The sequence below is a fragment of the Gregarina niphandrodes genome (assembly GCF_000223845.1).
Source record: "Gregarina niphandrodes unplaced genomic scaffold scaffold00046, whole genome shotgun sequence".
Lineage (NCBI taxonomy): Eukaryota > Apicomplexa > Conoidasida > Eugregarinorida > Gregarinidae > Gregarina > Gregarina niphandrodes.
In genome coordinates this window covers 33578-49730 of record NW_011645814.1, presented here as the reverse complement: position 1 = coordinate 49730, position 16153 = coordinate 33578, and the positions used below count along the sequence as shown (strand labels likewise).

The 16153-nt window shown below is 55.8% G+C and overlaps 9 protein-coding genes across 9 annotated transcripts; 4 read left to right on the top strand and 5 right to left on the bottom strand.

Moving 5' to 3' along the window:
* Nucleotides 1–178: 178 nt before the first annotated feature.
* On the top strand, nt 179–1219 carry GNI_157030 (putative ribosome biogenesis protein NEP1; the record flags this gene model as incomplete). Its single annotated transcript, XM_011134649.1, has 2 exons — nt 179–693; nt 1018–1219. The coding sequence occupies 2 exons, from the start codon at nt 179–181 to the stop codon at nt 1217–1219; spliced, it is 717 nt and encodes a 238-aa protein (XP_011132951.1).
* Nucleotides 1220–1719: 500 nt separating this feature from the next.
* On the top strand, nt 1720–2454 carry GNI_157020 (hypothetical protein; the record flags this gene model as incomplete). The annotated part of the gene is made up of 1 exon (XM_011134648.1): nt 1720–2454. The coding sequence occupies one exon, from the start codon at nt 1720–1722 to the stop codon at nt 2452–2454; it is 735 nt and encodes a 244-aa protein (XP_011132950.1).
* Nucleotides 2455–3177: 723 nt separating this feature from the next.
* GNI_157010 (protease prsW family protein) lies at nt 3178–4461 on the top strand (the record flags this gene model as incomplete). Its single annotated transcript, XM_011134647.1, has 1 exon — nt 3178–4461. The coding sequence occupies one exon, from the start codon at nt 3178–3180 to the stop codon at nt 4459–4461; it is 1284 nt and encodes a 427-aa protein (XP_011132949.1).
* Nucleotides 4462–4542: 81 nt separating this feature from the next.
* GNI_157000 (putative transmembrane protein) lies at nt 4543–5658 on the bottom strand (the record flags this gene model as incomplete). The annotated part of the gene is made up of 1 exon (XM_011134646.1): nt 4543–5658. One exon carries the CDS (start codon nt 5656–5658, stop codon nt 4543–4545), a length of 1116 nt encoding a protein of 371 aa, XP_011132948.1.
* Nucleotides 5659–5976: 318 nt separating this feature from the next.
* On the top strand, nt 5977–9072 carry GNI_156990 (putative leucyl-tRNA synthetase; the record flags this gene model as incomplete). The annotated part of the gene is made up of 1 exon (XM_011134645.1): nt 5977–9072. The coding sequence occupies one exon, from the start codon at nt 5977–5979 to the stop codon at nt 9070–9072; it is 3096 nt and encodes a 1031-aa protein (XP_011132947.1).
* A 162-nt stretch (nt 9073–9234) lies between these two features.
* GNI_156980 (integral membrane protein) lies at nt 9235–9896 on the bottom strand (the record flags this gene model as incomplete). The annotated part of the gene is made up of 2 exons (XM_011134644.1): nt 9235–9622; nt 9730–9896. 2 exons carry the CDS (start codon nt 9894–9896, stop codon nt 9235–9237), a joined length of 555 nt encoding a protein of 184 aa, XP_011132946.1.
* Nucleotides 9897–10220: 324 nt separating this feature from the next.
* On the bottom strand, nt 10221–11768 carry GNI_156970 (putative transmembrane protein; the record flags this gene model as incomplete). Its single annotated transcript, XM_011134643.1, has 1 exon — nt 10221–11768. The coding sequence occupies one exon, from the start codon at nt 11766–11768 to the stop codon at nt 10221–10223; it is 1548 nt and encodes a 515-aa protein (XP_011132945.1).
* Nucleotides 11769–11951: 183 nt separating this feature from the next.
* On the bottom strand, nt 11952–12164 carry GNI_156960 (hypothetical protein; the record flags this gene model as incomplete). The annotated part of the gene is made up of 1 exon (XM_011134642.1): nt 11952–12164. One exon carries the CDS (start codon nt 12162–12164, stop codon nt 11952–11954), a length of 213 nt encoding a protein of 70 aa, XP_011132944.1.
* An 875-nt stretch (nt 12165–13039) lies between these two features.
* On the bottom strand, nt 13040–15705 carry GNI_156950 (putative regulator of nonsense transcripts protein 1; the record flags this gene model as incomplete). The annotated part of the gene is made up of 2 exons (XM_011134641.1): nt 13040–13487; nt 13727–15705. The coding sequence occupies 2 exons, from the start codon at nt 15703–15705 to the stop codon at nt 13040–13042; spliced, it is 2427 nt and encodes an 808-aa protein (XP_011132943.1).
* Between the last annotated feature and the right edge of the window lie 448 nt (nt 15706–16153).

Here is a 16153-nt window from a genome sequence, read left to right as displayed (position 1 = left end):
GGTCTTGCGGGTGCGACTTTCAGTCAAAGCCCAACTGGGGGTCTTGAAGTTGATTCTATGTTCAAACCGCTTCTACATTTGAGTGACCGTGCCCGACACGTTCCTGACATGAGCAAGCTGGCGTGCCCTCATGTCGGTTTGGTCGTGTGTGAGCGCGGGCAGATTATTTTTTGCCCTGATGAACCGCCAGTGGGATGGGTCGGTTTTTGTTCCGGCATTGCGCGAGAGGCGGTTGCAAGGTCAGAAGTTGGTTGTGGTACTTGAGGATGCCTGTCTGGAAGTGGTGCATGTGGGCGAAGGCCGTCACGAAGTGCTATCGGGAACTAAGGCCGGCCATCGTCGGCTGCTACGTCGCGCAGGCCGGGCGGAATCGCGCGACTTGCGTCCTGACATCGTCTACCAGTGCCTTTGTGCACTCTTGGAGTCACCGATCAACCGAAGCGGCGGTCTGCTGCTTTACATACACACCCAAAACGGACTCATGATTGAAGTCAACCCCCAACTGCGCTGCCCCCGCACGTACACCGAGTTTGAAAGCCTCTTCGGTACCCTTCTTGTCAAACGCAATGTGCGCGCTCGTGGCGCTAAAGTCACGCTGCTCCAGATCGTCAAAAACGACCTTTCCCAAATCCTCCCCCCCGGCTGCCGCAAAATCGGACTCGAGGTCCACGGACGACACGTAGACCTCAACCAGTACATACGAGACGTCGCAGCTGCACCCAGGATCGCAACTGTACCGAGGGTCACAACCGCACCCCGGGTTGCCCAAGATAAAGGCCCAGCACAGGACATCAAGTCTGAACCATCCCGTGATGGGAATTTGGACGCAGACGCTGGACGGGACGCAGACGCTGGACGGGATGCAGACGCTGGACGGGATGCAGACGCTGGACGGGATGCAGACGCTGGACGGGATGCAGACGCTGGACGGGACGCAGACGCTGGACGGGACGCAGACGCTAGACGGGACACACGCGCGGCAGTTAGGCACCCCTACGCCGTCGTCAGCGATTTCAGTGTCCAGCAAGACCTGCAACGCGAGAATAAAAATGTTTGCCAACCTATAGTCGTCTTCATTGGCGCAGTCGCGCATGGCAGCCCCATCGCAAGGGAACGGAACGAGTTCGTGGAAGATGAACTCTGCATCAGCAAGTACCACCTCAGCGCTGCCGAATGCTGCCACCGGATCTGCCACGCCGTCGAACAAGTTTGGCTCTAGGGTAATTCCTTTTTCCTCAGCCGAGTGCTAAGGTTGCCTTTTCGGCTGAGAGTCCGTACGTGCGGCTGAGAGTCCGTACGTGCGGCTGAGAGTCCGTACGTGCGGCTGAGAGTCCTTGCGTGCGGCTGAGAGTCCGTGCGTGCGGCTGAGAGTCCGTGCGTGCGGCTGAGAGTCCGTGCGTGCGCGTTTGGCTGAGTATGTTCGGCTAGTGTGTTGTGGAAGCTGCCAGAAGGTCTGGCCCAGCGCGGCCGCCCTGCGCGGCCTGTGCAGTCATCTGTTGTGTACAGGCAGTGGTCTGTTGTGACCCGGAGAGGTCTACTGTGCGGCTAATAAAAATAGACGAGCGCATGGCGGGAATGTCGCAAGACGTCGTCAGGCGGGAGGCGGCCCTGCAGGGGGTCGCGGCGGCGACGTACGGCGCAAGTCGGTTCCTGGTGGGGATGTGTTTGACCTGCAATTTGTCGTTGAACGTGATGGTGGGTGCGCTGCATATATTGCACATGTCGTGTGAACATGTGGACATCGTCAAGAGTGAGCGGAAACTGTTAGCGACCGCTTGCGTTTCGTTGTCATGGAAGCAGTGGGAGGACCGCGAGGGTGTGCAGAATAACCAGAAGCTGCGCGAACTCTGCAAGGCCTATTATCTCCTGAACGCGCACTATAGTGACTGGCGACGACCCAGTCGAGGACCACCCGACCGAGGTGCTTCTGAAACCGAACAGCGCCGCGGGGAAGCGGACCTCGAGTGCCACTTGCAGGACCTCGCCACCACATGGCTAGCCGTCGATGAAGGACAGGAAATGGACCGACTCAGGGAACGGCTTAAGACCTACGAATTACTGGTACTGCGCTCTGTCTACTTCTGTATTGAAACGCCAGACTACATCATTCCCATGATTGCCAAAACACTGCGTACGCTCGTACCCGGCATCGCTAGCGACCCGTACCAGTACGACGGACTCTACCAATGCGCACTCGGCATCTTCATGGACTACCTGCGCTGGCCCAACTACCTCCACTACGATTTCAAACACCTCTGCACTGCCATCGCCTTCAAGGCCGCCGTCACCATGCACGTCTCACTCTGCAACCATGTCGACCAACTCTCCGACGCTCAACTCACTCTCGTCAACCACGCACAAGTCAGAGAAATACTCCAAGACATACGCACAACCTACGGGTGGGCCGAAGCTGCCGAAGCACAAACTGTCCACACCAGCGGAATCTGCACATGATCACACACACACGTGTGTGCCCCCACGTACTATGGTGTGGCACGTGCTGTGATTTTTGTCTTAAAGTGAGTCGTCGTCACTGCGGCAGTGGCGGCGGCGTCGACGCTCGGTTACGTCGCCGCGCACACACTCGACAACAGAGGGGGAATAAAATTAGTATGGGGAGCCGCAGGGTCGGTTCGAAAAGCGGCAAGACGCACAAGTACGCGCGCACGCACCAGAACCTGAAGAAGCGGAAGCCGGATCCAGACCAGATCGTGAGTCACGTCGTGACCAACTGGAGGCCGGAGTTGGACGAGGAGCTACCGGCAGGTGGTGCCTTTTATTGCCCGGCCTGCGCGCGTCATTTCTTGGACGCGAAGGTCTTGGAGACGCACTATAAATCGAAGCCTCACAAGCGCGCTCTCAAGCGGGCCAAGGAGGATCTCGCGCAGCCCTACACCATTAAGGATGCAACTTTTTATGCCGGCAAATCTTTTGAATGAATGTCCCCACAATGGTTGTTGGTCGGTGCCCTCTTGATTCTTTCCAGTAGGCAGTAGCACTAGCGCGGCGTGTGCTCGTCGGAAGCGGAGCGCGGGGGAAGCAGGACGCAGCGCTAATGGCGCGAAAAGTGTGTGCACACGCGTGTGCGCGATCGGCTGAATTTGTTTGGAGCGAGTTTTGTGTTGTTTAGTTGCGAGTTACTTGTATGAAGGCGTGATAGGTTTGGTTTTGTTGTACATGGCGGTGTTTCCGGTGTGCATGATATTGACGCTGTTGAAGTTGCAGCAAGAGTTATCGACGGTGACATTGTTGGAGTACTTTGTTTGCGGGTGCACGTTGTCAGTGGCTACGGCGTCGGTGTTGGAGACGGTGGCTCAAGTGCAGACGGCTCCGGTGTTGTCGTGTCAGGGTGCGAGTTGGCAGTGCAACGTATTGTTTGCAGTGGCGTTGACGATCTCAGTGTCGTTGGTGGAGGAGTTTGCCAAGTTCCTACCGGTAATGTTTGTGCGGACGAGCGAAGATCACCTACCGGCACGGCGAGGACGTTGGCTGTTTCGGGCACTGGAAAGCCCTCGCGCGATTGTGCTCGCCGGCTGCGCCTCGGCCGGTGGCTTCGCAACAGTCGAGAACGTCAAGTACGTCTTCGGTGGCGAAGACGTCCAGGAAGACTTCGACACCTCGCTCGCCCGTGCCGTCCTCGCCATTCCTTTCCACATCGCCTGTACCGCCCTTGTCACTGCCGCCTGGGCCGACGAACTCTTCTACACCCCCACCGCACTCTGTTGCCCCACGCCCCCACGACCCGGAGCCTGGCAACTCATCAGAAACAACTTGCAAAGACTAGTCAGCAAACCTCAGCCACCCGCCCTCCCTGCCAACCCCTGGCCCGTCTGGTCCAGCATCGACTCACAGGCTCCTCTGGGCAGATCCGACATGGGCAGGTCAGACCTGGGGAACAGACCCGACCTGAGCAGGTCAGATCTGGGCAGACCGATGCTGGACGGCAGATCCGACCTCGGTAGACCGGACCTCGGTAGACCGGACCTCGGTAGACCCGACCTCGGTAGACCGGACTTAGGGAGCAGAGGTGAGTACTGCCCGCTCGGATGCGATGCCGGAGATTACCGCCGTGGCGACTACCTCAGGCTCGACTACAACACCTCCTCGCCCGCGGCTGGCCGGGTGGACTGTGCCACCAGTCCTCTCCTGGACCAGGGAGCAGGCCTCCGGAAACAGCGCGGACTCCGTGAACTGGTCCTCAGGCTGTTTTGGCTACCCGTCGTCTGCCACTCTTCCTACGACCTGGCCATCTTCTTCGCCGCCCAGATCATGCACCGCATGAGTGACCAGGAGGGCGACGGCGGCATCCAGGGTTTCCTGCTGCTCCTCTGCACCGCGATCTTCGCCGCTGCCTACCTCGTCGCCGTCGGCACCTTCCTGATTCGCTGGAACAGCCTCGGCTCTTCTCAGGCCACCTCCTTGCCACGACTACACAGGTACCTTGATAACTCTTTGTTATAACACGAAGCAGCGCCCCGGCGCTGTTTTCACGTCGGGTCTTAACGTCGTGGCCGGCCAGTTCAAGACCGGACAAGCCCCGGTTCAAGACCAGGCGGGCGCTACCTCGGGGTCGCGGGCGCGCGCAACGACTGGGTTGAAGACCACCATGTCCAAAGGAATGTTTCTGTCGACAAAGTACTTCTTCACGAGGGCTGCGATTGCCAGAAGGCACACGCCGGTGCAGAAGCCAATCGAGAAAGCAGAGATACGCGCTGTGTTGGATGCAGTGCTGATGGCGATTGTGCTGGACTCGGTGACGTCCGACGCTCGCGGGAACGGAAGGACGGTCGAAAAGGCGGAGGCGACGGCAGAGGCCGGGGCGACGGGAGATGCGGCGGCGAGGCGAGCAACGGCGGGTGGGCACAGAGTCTGTTCCGTCTGAGAGATGAGGTCTTCAGCAAACCACTCAGCGAACGTTCCGGTGTCCAGCCAGTCCTGGTCCACGTCGTCTGGAGCAAAGTGGTCCCACCCCCGTACATGGTCGGAATAGTTGGTTGCTGCACGGAATATCACTTGCCACGCGGGCAGACTTTTCGCGGGCGCGATGACCACGGTTGTCGCTCGGTGCCGAGACAGTAGTGCGAGATGAGCGGCGCACTGGGTTTGGTCGGATTGCAGGTTGAGTGGCGCGTGTGTGACAAACAAGACGTAATTGTGCGGTGTATTGCTCCGTTGGAACTGCCGCAATATTGATTTTGGGACATGCCCAAACACGGGGCAAGAGGGGGCTGCATTCGGTTCTGAGTTGAGTGCAAGTCTCGATCCAGCCGCCATGAACGGTGGCTGCAAGAAGCCGGGTTCAATGAGATTGAAACGGGGCTGTCTTCCTGATTCCGGTCTCCCCTGCTCCTGTTTCTCTGGCCAAGCCTCTGCGCTCCCGTACGTTGGAACTGTCTCGGTGGAGACAATATACTCAGCGGGGGCGGTGGCTGCATGCTCGACAAGGGCTGTGGTCGTCTGCAGGTCAAAGCCGTGGTTTGCGGACGCCTCGAAGAAGTCGAGACCGAGGTATAGTTTGCGGCCCGGCGCGATGTGACTCGACAGTTCTGTAGCCAATAACGTGAACCACGGAGGTCTCGCAGCAAACCAGGACACACTCGCGTCAATCGCGACCCACAAGTTGACAGTTGCAACGTCTGCGCAGCGACTCCACTCCATGCACCTTTAAAAGGAAATAGTCCTGTGCAACAATGCGCAGACCACCATCGGGCAGACCACCATCGGACAGACCATCAAATAGTCCTTAGGAAGTAAGCAGAAGTAACATAGAGCCGCGACGTGAATGAGTAGGTTCTGAACGGCGGACTTATTTGTTCCCGCACGGTTGGTTCGGATCGCCCACGTTGCACCCTTTTTGCCGTGGCACTGGCCTAAGAGCAAGTATGTTAGCTTAAAGCAGCGTGTCTGTGTAATTGAGGCCGCCATGCGGCTGCAACACGTTCACTCGCTGGCGTGGGGTGTTTTAAAATCTTTTACATGTCTACGAAGCGTCTGGACACTTTGCGGGAGATTGAGCACTCGATTCAGGAGTTGTGGAACGCGTCGCGACCGTATGAGACGGAGGCGGGAGATCTGTCGAAGAAGGATGAGCATTTCTTCATCACATTTCCCTACCCTTATATGAATGGTAGGTTGCATTTAGGCCACGCTTTTTCCTTGACGAAGTGCGAGTTCACGGCTCGCTTTCAACGTCTGAATGGGAAGCATGTATTGTGGCCGTTTGCGTTCCATTGCACGGGCATGCCCATAGCAGCTAGCGCGGACAAGATTCGGAACGAGCTTGCGGACCAGGCTTCGGGCCACGTAGTGGAGATGGAGCCCGATGCTGCGGATGAGACAGCGGCTGTGGCCAAATATGCGAGTCGTAGGTCAAAGGCGGTAGCGAAGACAGGTACTGGCAAAACTCAGTCAGAGATTTTGATTCAGATCGGCATTCCGGCAGAGGAGGTGCCGCGGTTCGCAGATCCGAAATACTGGTGTAAGTACTTCCCGCCGCTGGGCCAGCGTGACCTGAAGTTGTTCGGCATCGGGGTGGACTGGCGTCGTTCGTTCATCACGACCGACATAAACCCCTACTATGACCGGTTCATCCAATGGCAGTTCAATTTGCTTAAGGAGCGGAACTATCTCAAATTCGGTTTGCGTCCAGCCGTGTTCTCACGTGTTGAGGAGCAGCCTTGTACGGACCACGACCGCGCAGTTGGAGAGGGCGTGAACCCGGCGTCCATGCACGTCATTGCGCTGCCCGTAATCGAGGTGCCTGCGCAGTTCCAGAAAGTGTGTGCAAACAAAGACACATTCTTACTTGCCTACATTAACGAGCAGGGCGCGGAACTCATTGCAAAGCCCCACTTTTTCCTCAGTCCGGAAGACGAGTTCGGCTTTTACTACGCCTTCGACGAGGCGTTGCAGGCTGATGACATCTGCTCTTCAGAGCAAAACTCCTTTATAGCCAAGAGAGAGGTGGCCAAAGACCAACTGGCCGCTGAGAAACTGAAGGTCTACATCTGCCCGCCTCGCTGCGCCGAAAACCTTGTATTCCAAGGTCGACTCCCTGCTGACACCGTCAAATGCGCCACTGCCAGCTCCGGCGAAAACAAGGTCCACGTTCCGCACCTGCTCGCCTCCTGCACCGGCAAGGACCTCCTGGGACTGGAAACCAGGACCTACGATGGCTGCTCGACCCCGATGCTTACCGGCAAGGCGGTTGACAAAATCGACAAGGGCGTCAAAGTGTCCGTGAGCGGAGTTCCCTCCAAGACGGGCGACGCCGTCAAGACGGGCGACGAAGAAAGGAGGACCAAGCAGCTAGCGCAGCTAATGAAGAGTGGTCAGTGCTTCCAGTTTTATGAGCCGGAGAAGCGCGTGGTATCTCGCTCTGGTGCGGATTGTGTAGTGGCTCTATGTAACCAATGGTATTCAGACTTCGGTAATCCGGATTGGAAGGCTTTGGTACATGGGCATGTAGCGAATGGTGCGAGTTTTGACGGGCACGGGGCGAGTCCTGCGTATCTGCGGACGATCAGTTGGTTGGAAGGTTGGGCATGTTCGCGGAACTACGGACTTGGAACGTTCTTGCCGTGGGAGGCTGCGCGTGGAAACAAGATTGTGATTGAGTCGTTGTCGGACTCAACGATTTATTTTGCATATTATACTATCGCCCACTTCTTGCAGGGGGACCTGTACGGCGAGACGCCAGGTCTGTTGGGTGTCCGGCCAGAGGAGTTGAGTCGGGAGGTCTTTGATTACGTCTACTGCCAGACAGACAAGCTACCCACAGAGACCACCATCTCAGCAGAAAGTCTGGTGAAGATGCGCACGGCCTTCGAATACTGGTACCCCATGTCCCTTCGGTGCTCGGGCAAGGATCTGCTCACCAACCATCTCACCATGTCCCTCTTCCATCACGCCGCCATCTGGCCCAATCGGCCAGACCTCTGGCCTAGAAGCTTCTTCATCAACGGCCACATTTTACTCAACTCTGAAAAGATGTCGAAACAAAGTGGAAACTTCCTCACCCTCACCGACTGCATGGAGAAGTTCTCCACCGATGGCACACGCGTCGCCCTCGCAGACGCAGGCGACTCCGCCGATGATGCCAATTTCGAGGCCGCTAACGCTGTTTCCGCTCTCATGAAGCTTTACCTCCTCGTCGGTTCTGTCGAGGAATACATTGTGTGGAAAAAGGCCGCTGTCTCGAGCCCGGCCCCGGGCGACCAAAGCTTCCGGGAGGGTGAGAAGAACGAGTTAGACCTCATGTTTGTGTGCGAGTTGGAATCGCTCGCAGCACAGGCGCATGTGGCGTATAGTGTCATGAGCATGCGCGATGCCAATAAGTTCGCCTTCTACGAGCAGCTATCTCTTCGAGACTGGTACCGCCAGGCACTCGATACGGAGCCGATGCACGCCGAGTCGTTTGAGCGCTGGATTAAGGTGACTGCGCTCACACTGTCACCGATCGCACCGCATATCTGCGAACACATCTGGTCCAACCTGCTGGGACAACCGCAGTTGATCGTGAAGGAGGCATGGCCGGTGCCGACAATTCCACGCGCGGAGGCGGCTGTGCTGCATCTCAAGTTCGCGCTTTTGAACGGGTTTGCGGAAGACGTCCGCAAAACGGTCGAGAAATCGAACAGCAAGAAACAGTCCACAGCCAAGGCCATCATCGGCTACGTCGCTCGAAGCTACCCCCAGGACAAACTCGCTGTCCTCCAGGCCCTAGCCACTGTACCCAAGGATGACCAAGGCATCCCGCTCGAGCCGAAAGGTTTCCTCGCGCAAGTCAAAAGCGATCCTGCCGTGCAACAAATCTGCGCAGAAAATCGCAAGGCACTACCCGGACTCATGGCCTTCGCCTCCCACTGTGTCCGACAAGCCGGCGCACACGGACTACTCGCCTATGAAACCACCCCGCCCTTTGACGAACTCGAATTCTTCCGACGACACTCCCCTTACCTCATCCGCAGCATCGGACTGCCCCTACAATTCAAAGACAGCCAGGAACAAACCACCGTCCCCAAAACGGGCCCCGCTACCCCAGGCGCACCCAACTTCGAAATCGAATTCTGAACACACTGCCATGTTCTGAACACACTGGTTTGTCAGCTCGCGAACATTTTCTCACAACCATTTCCTTTGACAAAAACGCCGACCTAAGTCTGCCGCAAAATGACAAACATTCTGAAAGCCTGTATCTATCCATTCTGGCCCAAACAGTGAAGCCACAAGACATCACTGGTCCTTCTTGTTCTCCACAGCGGCCGCTTCTTCTTTCTTGCCTTCTTCACCGGTCAGCTGGCTGAAAGGCGAGGGGACTGTTATCTGTGGGAAGAGTTTTTTGGAGTAAGCGCGGCAGAGGGCCATGCAAATAAAGTAGAAGCAGCTCATGGACACTTCTCCCGGGTTGGCGTTCTCCAAGCCCGACTTGGCGAAGCTGCTCAGCGGCCAAAAGAATTCAAACGGCAACGTACACAACACTTGGTTCCGGAAATGCTTCATTACGTAGGGCAGAAGCATCACGTTCAATATCGTCGGAACCAACTGAGCCGGCGCCATTGCCTTCGTAAGATCCGTGGTCTGGTTTTGAATCTGCGCCTTCAATGCTCTAATCGCACTCTCACTAAAACAGACGACTCTGTGAAATGGCACACGACGATGGGTATACGATGGTGTGCACGCACGACGCCGATGTGCACTAGACAGCAAGGTATGTACGGTGTAACCTACTTAGGTTTTTCTTGAGCAAGGAAGTCGTCCAACTTAGCCTGGTTCTTTTTTAATGACTCATCCAGCTCCTTTATATGCGGCCTTCGGGCACCCAGGCAGTAAGCCAGTCCTTCCGTGCATGCTGATATGGCCAAACAGCCGACAACCACTCTAACGAAATCCGACATGGCCACTTAAAATTTGAAAACAAACTACCCTGAATCTAAATAAACTTTCAGCCGCCAACTTTCACGCGACAGACCCGGATCCTATACGCGCCTCCACCTTCCTGGCCTGCTAGTCTGGCTAACCCCAGCTTCCCAGACAGACACCCCGGCATGTCCGACTCACCAAGACGGCCCACCGAAACGGCTCCTGCATTTCGAAACGGCTCCTGCAATTCGAACCCAACGTTAACTCATACGTGGTGCTTCAGGCTGGACTGCTGCGACGGGACTGACTCAAAGAGTGACGCAGACTTGTTAGATGGAGGCTGCTGGCTAGTTGGATTGCTAGGTAGGTTCGTTTGAGCGGGGTACACAGGGTCCCTCTTTGAGTGCTTTCGAGCGGGTCTGTTCGTAGCTTTTGGTGACGTCAGTTCGGGTAACGGCCTTGCTGAGTGCCACGCGTTCTGCTTCGTCCAGTTCAGCGTGTGGTTCGACAGAAAAGTGCGCTCGCGGGTGCTTCTTGGCAATGGCTTCCGCGTAGGCGACATGACCGTTTGGGTGTGCCCTGTCCGGACTTTTGCGCCAAAGCCGTTCGCCGAGTCGGCCTAGAGCTTCGGAAGAGAACCGTTGTCTCCAGCGGGAGGCGCGACCTGACGGAAACTCACCTTCCCGCTGCGCCTCGACCAGAATGATGGGCTCTTCTTCTGAACGGTCTGTGGCTGGACCCGGTGTGTAGCCGATGTCTGCCTTACTGGGCACCGCAACCGGCGATTTGACTGGCCGACTGACCCCAATTTTTGTCCCGCGATACTCTCCCATCAACTCCGGCTCTTCGCTCTCATGCACGTGCGGCTCACGAATCGGTTCCGCACGAAGCCCGTCCATCGACTCTGGATGCAGCATCGTCTCCACTGTCATTTCCTCCAACTGCGACGGACGCCTCTGAAGCTGCTGACGACTCGCCTGTCCAACACGACTCGCCAGCCGCCGCGGTAGACACCAACCTCCCCAATTGTTCAACATGCCACGTGCTTGGTCCAGCGTCCGTGCGCGTCTAGCCAACTGTTCCTGAAGAGCGGTGGAGTATTTAGAATGTGGCGGATCCGGATTGCTATTGGCAACGGCACCGTTTGTCGGGCCCTGTGGGGGTTTGCTTCCGTGGCTCCCAGCCTCACGAGGAACGGTCTCATGAGCATTGCCTTCATGAATTTCCGTCTCCTCAGGAGGAACGTCGTGTCCTGCGGCCGCGATGACTTGTTCAGTTTTTGTGGTTACCGACTTCATGGGCATGCCGGTGGCAACTTCCTGACCAGACTTGGCCCGCGTGGAACGGGCTGCCTTCACTTTTGCGGTCGTCGTAATCCCTTGGCCACTCTCGGCTTCCATTTGGCGAGGTCTACGGGTCCTCGTCCGGAACTCGGTGTCTGAGCAGTCGCTTATTAACACAGAGACCTGCCCTCGACTGGAGATATCATTTGATTGTAGGTCTGTGGACATATGCACTTCATCCAGTGAGCTCGACTTGTCGTCCAGCACCCCGTCGTTCTCAATGGCGCGGGACCAGCGGCAGACCGCTCGGAAGGGTAGCGTCAGAATCGATTCGAGCATTAGAAACGTTCGGCTTTGCAGGACCTGCTTCCCGCAACCGTTCTGTTTGAACACCTGAGCTGCTTCAAACGCAACGTTTACCCCCGCGCACACCACAGCCAACAGGAAGGTAAATGGCACCAGGAAGAAAGCGGCTCCTTTCGCAATTGCCCAATACCAGGGCCGACCGTCTTCCGGACTGTCAGACACAGTCTCAAAGGAGATCTCATCTCCGCTTCTCTCTGCAACTTCGCGCCCAACATCTGGCCTCCTGAAGTGCCGAGCAGCCGTCAATCGGTACGTCATGTTGGGAGTGCGATGCGAAGAAGCATAGCACTGCATAAACGGACTGCGGCCAATCCGGAGTCGCTCAAATAGCGGGGTATAAAGTGGTCGCACACGTGTGTGCAGCTTAAAATGCTGCGTCTGAACGCTCTTATCTGTAGTTGTTTAGCTCTTAAGCCGCCGAATTCATCCGCCCTGGCCGTTCTAAACGCGAATGCCGATAATCGTAAGTGCGAATGAGGCGCTTTGCAACCTGATTTTGGCTGATGTTGCGCCAAATAACGCCACCTGCGCGCGCTGGCTCTTTGCTCTGACGGCTTGAGTTGTTAACAACTTGGCCGCCTTGAGTTGTTCTAACGCTGCTTCTGTGACGACAATCCAACCAGTACTTTGCAGAGTCAAGTTCAATAACTTCATTTATCCAAGTTGACGACTACACAGCGACGTGCGATGACAACACTGATAAGTCTTCGGCGGGCGTGTCTTTAGACTCGGCGCAGCAGAGTTGTGTACTTGATGCACAGTGTACTGCCGTAGTCCAGACGAAGAACTACAGATATAAAGTATGTCACGACGACCAGTACAAGTCAACAATGGAAGACTCAAAAGGAAGAAGCGTGTATGTGAAGACAAGTTCCGTTTTATCTCACTTGAAGCGAGACGACGCACAGGTGTACCCTAACCAAAACATACCGAAGGGGTACTGCAAGGAGGAGACGGCGATGTCTAAGCCGGTACCCGACATACAGCAGTGGAGTGATGACCAGCACCAAGCTGGGATTGCAGTCACGCCGTCAGTTGACGGCTCCGGACAACTGCTGTGGTCTGCCAAACTGTGCACGGGACTCTCGACTTCCATTCCAACACAATCCGAACATGGCACGATCTACATCTTCCTGCCATGAGATCCTAGGAAGGCAAAAAGTCTAAAGGCAGCACCACCCTGAAGAGCCTGCATGAAACTTCATCCGCCAACTACCCGAACCAATTACTCGAACCAGCCAGGCGCCAATGCTAAGTAGTCCCCCCGAAACGACAACCAGGTTGATTCAAAAAGCCTACGAAATCAACAGACTGTCTTCAAGGAATACCATACAAGGAATACTACCAGTGTAAGGTCATCGAGGACAAAAGCTCAACAATCATAATAGCACACCGGGCGTCCTCACCAGCAACGTTCTCGTCACCATCGCAACGTCAATTTCTCTCGGGTCAGTTAATGCCTCGCACGATTATGGCCTTCGACAATGAACGAGTCGCAGCCGGAAAGACCCTGGCGTATCCCCCATCAGCTACCCACCAGCAGGCAGCGCAATTTGCATCCCCGATAAAACATCGGCGGATTGTACTATGGCTCCAATCAAAGTTGTTCCGAGATAGTCATTCTGCAAGCCAGTCTCCTCTACGATAGTCCATTCAATGTCCCTCCATCGTAACTTGCCTCCGTACTCCTGGAAAGACTTTCCTCCTTTCCAACCAGATTCGGGCCAAAGTCGCTTCAGACTAGGGCCCAGATTCGGGCTGATATTCAATCGTGGCGTCATGTCCGGGAATTGGTTGCCTGATTTAGTCTGCTTTCTTATTTCCTCTGTTAGGAAGCCACATCTGGGAACCGTTCCGGCTTCAGGATACGAATCGTATCCTGAAGTTGGTCTCGGAAATCGTGCCTCGAAATCGCTCCTCGTATCCGGAAGTTCGTTTCTGGAAGCTTCTTCCGGGAAGATTCTCATGGGGTATGCTCTGCCTTCATGTGCCGTGGTGAAGCTCATTTCTGGACGTGTGAAGCACTGCGACTCGTCCATAGTGGCCTGGGCTGGCAATCGACTGACCGGCGGTCAACTGACTGACCCGCGGCTGACTGAGCCGAGCCGCCATGTGCGCGGAGCGCTCATTGTCTACGTGCTGGACCATGGTGTTTTAAGCACGCATGGTGCGTCAACTGAGGGTGTTGTACCTCAACTATCGAGCCTTGGCGTTACTCTCCGGCGGTCGGTGGAGTGTCGTTGACGGGTATGATATTTCTGCATACGCGCATGTTGTTGAGAGGCCCTTCTACAATGAGGTCGTTCTTTTGGAAGTGTTGTAGCAGCTTCGCCCAGATGCGGTGTTGTTGGCGGTAGAATTGTCGGGATAGCACACGCGCGTTTCCGCAAATTACTAAACCGTATTTGGCTCGGGTAAGAGCCACGTTGAGTCTGCGGGGGTCCTGTAGGAACCCGATACCGAGGTTGCGGTTGTTACGGACGCAGGTGAGAAGAATGAAGTCCTTTTCGCGACCTTGGAAGGCATCAACGGAGGCGATTTCGATATCACTGTAAGCGTTGGCGCCGAGGTTGGGCTGCTTGGAGAAGAGAGTTGAGATGTAAGCGCGCTGTCCGTCATACGGTGTGATGACACCGATCTGATCGGATCGCAGTCCGGACCGAAGAAGAGTGGTGACAAACTTTTCAATGACCGCGGCCTCACTACGATTCAGGTAAGAAGTACCACTGGCACTGATTTCCTCGTAACCAGTGCAGTTGTAGAAGAACATGGGTTTGGAGGGATTGGGCCAGGGGAAGTCGAGTCCGCGATATTGGCGGTCTCGAAGTGTAACCCCGTTCTGCAAAGCCCCGTCGTAAAACTTCATCGAGGGGAACTCAGAAAGACAGGGGTGCATACGGTACTGTACCTCGAGACGCATGGGTCGATTGCCGAGCATGATGACACGTTCAAACAAGCTGAGACTGAGTCCCGCCTTGGCCGCCTTTTTGCACATTATGACGGGTCCGAGTTGACAGTGGTCGCCAACCAAGACGACTTGACTCACGTTCTTGGCAATGGGGATGAGGCATTCGGGTTCCGTGGCTTGTGTCGCTTCGTCGAGCAAAACATGGCTGATTTGGAACTCCTTCAGGCGGTGGTCACCTGCGGCTACGCAAGTAGCGCAAATCACTTCGGCCGAACGCAGAATGTCACTCTCAATCTGCCTCTTTATGTGATCCAGCTTCTTTTCGTCCTCCTTGCTCAGTTCCCCGATTTCCTCTTTAAGCTTCAATAGCACCTGAAGACACTCAGACTGTGGGTCGCCAGGCAATTTAAACTGAGAGACCTGGTTGTGCAGACATAGGAACTCCACGTTGCTGCTGATGGTCTCACGGCTCTTCGCACTAACCCGGACGACACTCACACCCGTGCGATGGATCTTCTCCGCGAGCTGGTCCACGGCGACGTTGGAGGGTGCCACGACGAGCACTTTCCGTTTCGAGTTTTCCCGCTTATTTCCCTGCACTAGGTGGTACACAATAGTAGCGGAGGTCACCGTCTTGCCCGTGCCGGGAGGTCCTTGGATGAGACAGAGAGGTGACTGCAAGGCTTTCTTAACTGCCGCGACTTGGGAGGGGTTTAGGGACGCTAGGTTAGGTGCGGTGAAGTTGACGGGTAGCGGGGAGCGGATGACCTTGTCATCCACCTCCTTGCCTAGCAGTTTTTGGCACAGATAATTATCGTCGTCTAGGTGCTTTAGGGCCTTCAGTGCGCTCAGCATCCGATCGAAGCTGGTGCGTTTCCACACGAACTCGACCGTGAAACCGGTGCAAATGCCGGTGTCCCACGGGTGCTGAGCGCTTGAGGATGGTACCTTGAGCTCTAGACACACCTGTTCCGTTTGTGTGAGGCGCACGACCTGACCTGTGCAGGACCAGTTGTCTTTTTTCAGACGCAACTCGTCACCCACCACTACACGGCTTTCGTTGTCTTCCTTGGCAAAGACGAAGAAGGCTAGCTGCTTATCATTCAGCCCCACATCCCATTGTACCGCCACGTTCTCCTGCCGTTGCGACTCCTTCACCGTCTTGTCATAATCAGCCTCCGCCTGAACCAATTTCGAAAACGTATCGCAATACTCACCAACGTTACTGTACCACAACTTCACTTTCGGAAGGTTATCGTCAATACCCGGCTTGTCCACATCGTCCATCGTCGCGTCGCGGTACTTCTTCCAAATCTCCTCGATCTTGTTTATTTTCTGAGCCGAACATTTACGCGCTCGCGACAACACCTCGGCGTCCGGTTGAAGCACTAACCAGCTAACAAGACAACGGTTCTCAATCAACGGCAACCAATCCTTCACACTGAACTCGCTCTCACGCAGCGAGTTCTGCGTCAGACACGGCTCACGGCACAACAAGACCACCACACCTTCGCGCGCCGCTGGGATGTACCCCAGGATAAAAATGTTCCTGCATCCGCAATTGTAACACTCCAACGTGTTCTCACCCAACACCCCCTCCGGGTGCAACTGGACCTCCTTGTGCTTCGACCGAACCAAGTGGTTCACAATATGCGACCCACTCGTCGCTATCTACAACAAAACATTAGCCCATGTATCGTACGGTTAGGGTGAGGGGGGTTGGAGGAGGGGGGGG